At 43.3% G+C, this 8,056-nt stretch overlaps 1 protein-coding gene across 5 annotated transcripts; it reads left to right on the top strand.

Annotated features, from left to right (window-relative positions):
- Positions 1-4,232: 4,232 nt before the first annotated feature.
- Positions 4,233-7,260, top strand: LOC144709696 (sodium/hydrogen exchanger (DUF1218)). 5 transcript variants are annotated; one of them, XM_078583315.1, is made up of 4 exons: positions 4,233-4,387; positions 4,482-4,607; positions 5,049-5,257; positions 6,649-7,051. In XM_078583315.1, exons 2-4 carry the CDS (start codon positions 4,506-4,508, stop codon positions 6,914-6,916), a joined length of 579 nt encoding a protein of 192 aa, XP_078439441.1. In that variant the 5' UTR covers positions 4,233-4,387; positions 4,482-4,505; the 3' UTR covers positions 6,917-7,051. The 5 variants fall into 5 exon arrangements, with proteins under 5 accessions (XP_078439441.1, XP_078439442.1, XP_078439440.1 ...); XM_078583316.1 differs by having other exon boundaries at positions 4,234-4,387; positions 4,489-4,607; XM_078583314.1 differs by having other exon boundaries at positions 4,234-4,387; positions 4,453-4,607.
- The last annotated feature ends 796 nt before the right edge of the window (positions 7,261-8,056 follow it).

The raw sequence follows: 8,056 nt of genomic DNA, 5'->3' as shown, positions 1-8,056 counted from the left end.
GCTCTCCATATCTTCTGATCTCTCATTCTCTCTCGCTCTCTATCTCTTCTTATCTCTCGTTCTCTCTCGTTCTCTCTTATCTCTCTCACTCTATATCTCTTCCTATATCTCGTTCTCGCTCGTTCTCCTTCTCTTCTTATCTCTATCGCTCTCTATCCCATCCCATCTCGTTCTCACTCGTTTTGTATCTCTTCTTATCTCTCTTGCTCTCTATTGCTTCCTATCTCGTTCTCGCTTGTTCTCTATCTCTTCTTATCTCTCTCGCTCTCTATCCCTTCCTATCTCGTTCTCGCTCGTTCTCTATCTCTTCTTATCTCTCTCACTCTCTCTGGCTCTCTATATCTTTTTATCTCTTGTTCTCTCTCGCTCTTTATCTCTTCTTAACTCTTGTTCTCTATTTCTTCCTCTTTTCTCTCTCGCAAAGTTCTCCTCTACCCCCCCCCCCCCCCCCACCGAAAAACATAAATTCATTGGTTTTTTCAGGCCCTCCATCTGAATGGTCGGTGGTAAACAAAACAAAAAAGCACATCACTTGTTATTAACATCCTCTTCCAAGTTAGCTTTTCATAAAATATAATTGCTTTCTTCCCTCCACATTGAACAAATCAGATCATGGGTCAATTGATGACTCTAATTATGTCATAAAATAATCAGGGATTTGCCAGTAATCAGAACATCATTTGCATACATTGATTCCATATTTACCATTATTTGCATGTATTATTTCCATATTTACTAACCCTACTTGGTTCAGAGAATCAAGTGGATTGGATCTCACCTTTCATCTCAATGAGTTTAGATGTGGATAAAATACAATGAAGGCACCGGATTAATCAAGACTTGCAAAAACTTACAAGAAGAAGCCCTAAAAAAAGACTCAAGAAGCTCAAGGGAGGAACCTATAAATATTCCTTCAAAGAGCCATTTGAGGGCTGTCCAGAATTTCTGTCTAAACAGGTTAGGGCTTGGAGAAGAAGAGTTCTCCAGACCCTCTAAGGTCTGATGAGCATTGGAGTTGGGGAGAAGGAGCAAGCTGAAGAGTAGCTTGAGCAAGACGACCTCCACCTCGCCGCAAGGATCGTGACACAAGGTTGGAGTGATACCTTAAGTTCTAGTGATTGTGCAACTCTCCCTATCAGAAAATCTAGGTTGGGTTGGAAAGCACACATCAGTGTCTTTCCAACATTTCCAACTGACATTGTTCTTCGTTCTAGGTTAATTTCAAGTTTGTTTGTTCAAAATCGTTCTCTATCATCTAGTTCTTGTTCGATTTCACCGCCACCCAAAGTTTCTCGCTCAACTGCAACCCCTGTGAAAGCATAGCTAAGGTTTGGCTCAGATAAGGCCGAGCACAACCAAGGCCACGCCCGGCCAAGCCGAGCACAGCCAAGGCCGCGCCCAGCCAAGGCCTAGCGCCGCCAAGATCGCGCCCAGCCAGGCCAAGAGCAGCCAAGGCCGCGCGCGACCAGCACACAGAGTGTGCTGCGCGCAGCGAAGACCGCGCCCTGCCAGACCGAATGCAGCAAGGCCGCGCGCAGGCAGCACTGCGTGCAGCCCGCGCACAAGCAAGCTGCGCACAGGCAAGCCGCGCACAGGCAAGCTGCGCGCAGACAAGCCGCGTGCAGGCAAACCCGCGCGCAGGCACACTGTGCGCTGCCCCTCGGCCGCGCGTAGACAGGTTACGCGCAGCCAAGGGACCTTGCTCGGTCCGTACTCACTCAGAGTTACAAGCGCAAGCTTGTAACTGAGCGGTTACAAGTGAGAGCTTGTAACTAAGAGCTTATCAACTTTAAATTTCTTCTGAAGATTAGATTTCTTTTAACCTAATTTCAGAAGAAAGACTCTAATAGAAGTTAGTTAAAATCCATTTAAAGTAAATCATCTGTTGGAGATCCTGCTAAACTGATTCTACTGAAGAATATTCTACAGAATTTTACTGCACATCTTTGAATTGTTTGTTAGGATAAGTTATAAGGATTTAATAGCATAAGATAAACTGAAAGGAAATATTATTTTATTACCTGCTCCCTGTGGATCGACACCTTGCTCGCTCTATAGCTGTGAGGTTAATTCTTATTGTTGATTAGCTCAAATACTCACACGACTAATCAGTAAACAACTAGTAAAAAATCCATAATTTGAGCTTATCATCAATAACATTGTGGTTATCAATGTTTTCCTCAAGCCTATCATGGGAAATGTTCCACCAAGTGGGACAGTAGAGCTCAATTAATTATGGCTTCAACTTTTTCTGCCTTCACAACTCTCAAGTGTGTGCATTGTAATTTGACTAATTAGGCAAATGACTATATTGGCATTAGTGATGCATCACTGAAACAAATAATGCCTTGACACAATGCTACCTTTATGCCAGGTTACTCCACTTCAAAAAAATTTGGTTTCAAAGTTAGGTTTTGATGTGATATAGGGATGATTCACTAAGCAGAAGATAAAATGGAATCATAAAAAACCTATAAGATAATGGAAACTATAAAGATCAAATCATCATTCCCCCATTCCTCAAGTGAGTTATGTTGAGCTGTTGAAATGTCTGACCTCTAGATGTCTCAAAGCTATCTTTGGAACATTGTAAATCTTCCTTTTCATCTCGGTGAGCACAGTTATTGATCTACCATCATCGTTTTGCCATTCTAACCACATCGCATAGGTCACTCAAGGAGAGAAGGGATAACAGGAATTTGAAGGTCAAATATCAAATCCTAATCAGCCATCCTATTTAGTACTAATCCATTGAAAAATCATTGAATAACTCTATTTAATATTCTGCTAGATTGGCAAAGGACGGCATCACATCATCTTTCTTGAGCCGCCTAGACTTAAAGAATCACTTACATATGTGAACCTTATACAACTGAGCTAAAATTATTTGGAATCCGACGATTAAGAACTTGTTGGCTATAGTCAAAATACAACTGTCCATCCACAAGACATCTTTGGTATGTCAGGTTTAAGGACCACTTACACAACTGTGACTTGAATCAAATAGATTGAGAGTTTAGCATGATTTAGTGAACTAATTCTGTCAATGCAGCTAATACTAAAGCATGGTGGATAGGTTCTCTTGCTTGTATGGACTTGTGCATCATGCGCTAACTTAGGATGCAGCTCCTCTTCAATTATATCCTCCATTGAATGTTCCACAGCCGTCTCTATCTTTTGCATCACAACTAATATAATACTTATTCGTATAAATACTAATAATCAAACTTTAAATTATTTTATAAATACGAATGAAAAAATACAAAGATTTATAGTCGATTGATCACTTGAGGGATTGAGAGAGAGAGAGGGAAAGATAGAGGGGAGAGAGAGAGAGTATGAGAGTGAGAGAGAGACAGAGAGATAAAGTGCGTGTGAGAGAGAGAGACGAAGAGAGGAAGATAGAATGTGAAAGTAAGAGAGAGACTGAGAGAGAGAGAAAGTGTGTGTGAGAGAGAGAGACTGAGAGAGTGAGAGAAAGAGAGAAAGAGAGAGAGAGAGTGAGAGAGAGAGAAAGAGGGAGAGAGAGAGAGAGAGAGAGAGTGCGAGAGAGAGAGGGAGAGGGAGAGGGAGAGGGAGAGGGAGTGGGAGAGAGAGGGCAAGGGAGAGGGAGAGAGAGGGAGAGCGAGAGAGAGAGGGAGAGGGAGAGGGAGAAAGAGAGGGAGAGAGAGAGGGAGAAAGAGAGGGAGAGAGAGAGGGAGAGAGATAGAGAAGGAGAGGGAGAAAGAGAGGGAGGGAGAGAGGGAGAGGGAGAGCGAGAGAGAGAGGGAAAGAGGGAGAGGGAGAGGGAGAAAGAGAGAGAGGGAGAGAGGGAGAGGGAGAGCGAGAGAGAAAGAGAGAGAGGGAGAGAGAGGGAGAGGGAGAGAGAGAGGGAGGAGAAGGAGAGGGAGAGAGAAAAAGAGAGAGAGATAGAAAGATAGAGATAGAGAGAGAGATAGACAGAGATAGAGAGAGATAGACAGATAAAAAGAGAGAGATAGAGAGAGACTGAGAGAGAGAGACAGAGAGGGAGAAAGAGGCACAAAGAGAGAGAGAGGCACAGAGTGAGGGAGAGAGAGGCACAGAGAGAGAGATAGAGGAAAAGACAGAGAGAGAGAGAGAGAGAGAGAGAGAGAGAGAGAGAGAGAGAGAGAGAGAGAGAGAGAGAGAGAGAGAGAGAGAGAGAGAGAGATTTGGGCTTAGCCCAACAGTTAAGCATCTGTTAGTACAAACGGGCGACCTTGATGACTGTCGGTAGAATCCAGTCGCATCTGTTCATAGCAGCTCTCGTAAGGAGCATCTGGTGTGTGAAAGCGGGTCCTATCGTTGAGCTCACATTTCAAAAAGGACGCAGCTGGATCCCCCTTCGCACCTCTTCCTCCACACCTCTGCTCATCATTCTCGTCAGGTTGTCACGCAGTTGCTCTCACCGCCACCTCTTTCCCATCTCTTCCCATTCTTTCTTTTTTTCAGATCGCTGCTGCTTAATCCTTCTTCGTCAGCTGTTAGTGGGCTACAAGAAAAACATGGGCGAAGGAAAGGGCTCATCTTTGGTCTATCTCCTTGTTATCGTCCTCAGCCTCGTTGCCTTCGGCTTCGCCATAGGTGCTGAACGCCGAAGGAGCACTGTAAGACTTCTCTCCATTTCACCCATCTCTCTTGATGGGTTTTCTCTGCTCTATCTTACTGGGTTCAATGGCTCTGCAAGACTTCTCTCCATTTCACCCATCTCTCTTGATGGGTTTTCTCTGCTCTATCTTACTGGGTTCAATGGCTCTGCAAGACTACACTCGATTTCACCAATCCCTCTTGATGGGTTTTCTCTGCTCTATCTTACTGAGTTCAATAGTATTGTACGACTGCATCCCATTCCCACACTCTGTTTCCCCCATTTCTCTCAATGGTACTCTCTGTTCTATCTTCCTAGGTACATAGACATACTTTCAGTGACAGATCTCCACTATAAGATATGATTTTCCCGCAACATCTTTCATTTTTGTGTTGAGTGTTAATTTCACTGTTGTTTACTCCTCTCTCAACTGTTGAATTTTTGGTTCATTGTTTGGCAGGGGAGAGTAGAGATTGACATCACTAATGGCAACTACACCTTCTGTGTGTATGATTCTGATGTGGCTACTGGCTATGGTGTTGGTGGTTTCCTCTTCCTTCTCTCAAGTGAGAGCCTCCTCATGGCGGTCACCAAGTGCTTGTGCTTTGGTAGGCCTCTGGCCCCTGGCGGCAACCGAGCGTGGGCCATAATATACTTTGCCTCCTCCTTGTATGTGCCTCTTCCTCTGTTTTCTAGTGAAATTGTTTCAGTTTTAACCCATCTCTTATTATAGTTCTCTGATTATTTCGTTGCATCTTAGTCCTGCAAAGACACTTTGATTGTTGTCAAGGATTGAGTTTTTACTGCCTATATACTTTTGTCTCCCAGCATTAATATATCAGTGTATCTGCATTAATCTATTAGGGTTGATATTAATTTTTGTTGAGAAGCTTTGATTGTATATTTATCTGTGCGTTCTGAATCTTTTTTTTATGTTAATTTTTGTCAACGGCAATTATCGGCATATTTGACATTTTATCTAGGATTTGGGTTTTCCCTTGTTTGCATTGTAATTAGTTGAGTTTTATGTTGATTCTGTGCCATCCCCATTTCTATAGTGTTGCATAATGAGATGATTGATCCTTCAATTTACGGCATATCTGAGAAAGGTTAACAGGATTGACATTTAGTTTTTACATGGGTTGGACCATATCCTTGAGGCATCACGTACACTTGTTTCAATATATTACTTCCGATCTATTATTTCATCTCACTTCTTTTCTCTCTATTTATCTATCTATCCCTCCCTTCCCTAGTCCCTTCCAGCATTCTGTTTTACACAGATCGTCCCATACATCCATTTGTCTACCCATCCTTTCATTTATCCCTCTCTGTTCTTTCGTCATCCCCTCCTCTCCATCAATCCATCTGTTCAGGCAACCATCTATCCATCTATCCATCTATCCATCCATTTACCCATCTATACACTCACCCATTCTTCTTTCCATCTATCCATCCATCCATCTGTTTATGCAGCCATCAGTCCATCTAATCTATATGCCCATCATCAGTCAATACCCATGCATTCGTCCATCTATCCATTCTTTCTTGCTTTCATCTGTCAATCAATCCATACATCCTCCCATCTATTCATCAATCCGCATGTTCATGCATCCACCTGTCAATGTATGCATACATCTGCACATCTATTCATGAATCCACACGTTCAGGCATCCATGTGTCATTCTATCCAATGCATTTTTGCATCCACATGTCCATCTACTTATCCATCTGTCCATCCATCCATCTGTCTGTTCATGCTTCCAGCTCCCTATGTGTCCATCTATCAAAATCCATCCATCTGTTCATGCTTCCTGCTGCCGATATGTCTGTCTATCCATACATACATCCACCAGTTCATGTATCTAGCTGTCCATATATCCATCTATCCATCTATCCATACATCCATCCATCAATCTGTTCTCCCATTCTTCTGTCCATCTATCCATGCATCCATCCATCTGTTCTTCCATCCATTTGTCCATCAATCCATACATCCATCCATCTGTTCTTCCATCAATCTAATGGCTTGATTAATGTGTGGCCCAACTTTTATGCAGGCTCACCTTCTTTATAGCAGAAGCCTGCTTGATTGCAGGTGCGGCGAAGAATGCATACCACACAAAATACAAGGGCATGGTGTATGCACAGAACTGGACATGCGAGTCGCTCCGAAAAGGCGTCTTCATTGCTGGAGCCGTGTTTGTCGTCTTCACCATGATCCTCAATGTCTACTTCTACATGCACTTCAACAGGGCCACAAACCAGCCTGTGGGAAAGAAGACAACCAAGTCAAGCTCCACCGTTGGATTGGCTGGTTACACTTGAATGCTGCTACGAGTATAAGCAGAAATATGTGGTAGCTCTCATCTCCGATAACTTGGTATTTGATCATGTGATGGTTTCATCTGTATTTTAGGCTATGCTTTTTTGTCAGTTTATATGATGTGAGCTTTGATCTTTTGCCTTGTTCTTATTCGGAGGTACTCTCTTTTAGACTTGGAAAAAGGAAAAGGTGAAGATGTTTTGTCAGCTGGTCCAAAGCCAACGTTTCATTGCCAGTGGATTCTCGTGGTTGTCATCCTTGTTCTTTTCAGTATTGTTGTTCAAGCTAGATACAGATGTCTGCACTGAAATTTGAGCGACTCTCTGTCTCCCTTTCTGTTTGTCAATCTCTCCTTGTCTCTTTCCCTCTATCAGTCTCTCTTTCTGTCTCTCTTTCCTCTCTCTCTCTCTCTCTCTCTCTCTCTCTCTCTCTCTTTCTCTCTCTCTCTCTGTCTGCATCTCCCACTTACAGACAAACACATACACTCTCTCTTTCCCTCTATCCCTATATTCATATCTCTTTGTCTCCCTTTCTCCATCTTTCCCTCACTCTTTTTCACTCTGTCCATCTCTTCCTGATGTAACACGAAGGGCGTCGGGATTGGATGGCTCGTATTACGTCACAACAAAATGATGAGTTGAGTTTGATAAGTCTGATTAGGTGAAATGAATGTCGATAAGAAAACCCCAATTGAGCAAAAAGAGACGACCACGAATGAAGGGAGACGATTGAGGGCATCCACTAAGAGAGATATTGATCAAATTAGACTCCCAATGACCCTTAAGGCCAATTAGGATGATAACAGTGTAAGGGGCGTCTAACGGCCCTGAAATGTTCCAAATCTAATGATCAGCAAGTAATCGTTTACCCCAACGAATTCCTATCTCTCGACAAGTGGCTATCCTACAGCAGTGTCGTCGTAGTCCTAGGCAGAGGAAGTGATAGAGGATGACAGCACTGCAACAGGTAATAATACTGAAAATAACGGTGGGGTGAGACAAGAAGATACCTGAATTGATGGAGTCCACGGCAAGATATTCCGTAAGGAGAAATCAGAGGCGACGGTGTGGCGTGGAATACGGCGAGGCAACGATGGAGAGGAGCCGGTGTGCAGATGGAAGGCACGGCACAGGAGCGGCGGA

The sequence above is a fragment of the Wolffia australiana genome, chromosome 11 (genome assembly GCF_029677425.1).
Source record: "Wolffia australiana isolate 7733 chromosome 11, ASM2967742v1".
Lineage (NCBI taxonomy): Eukaryota > Viridiplantae > Streptophyta > Magnoliopsida > Alismatales > Araceae > Wolffia > Wolffia australiana.
This window is presented reverse-complemented; position numbering and strand designations above follow the sequence as displayed.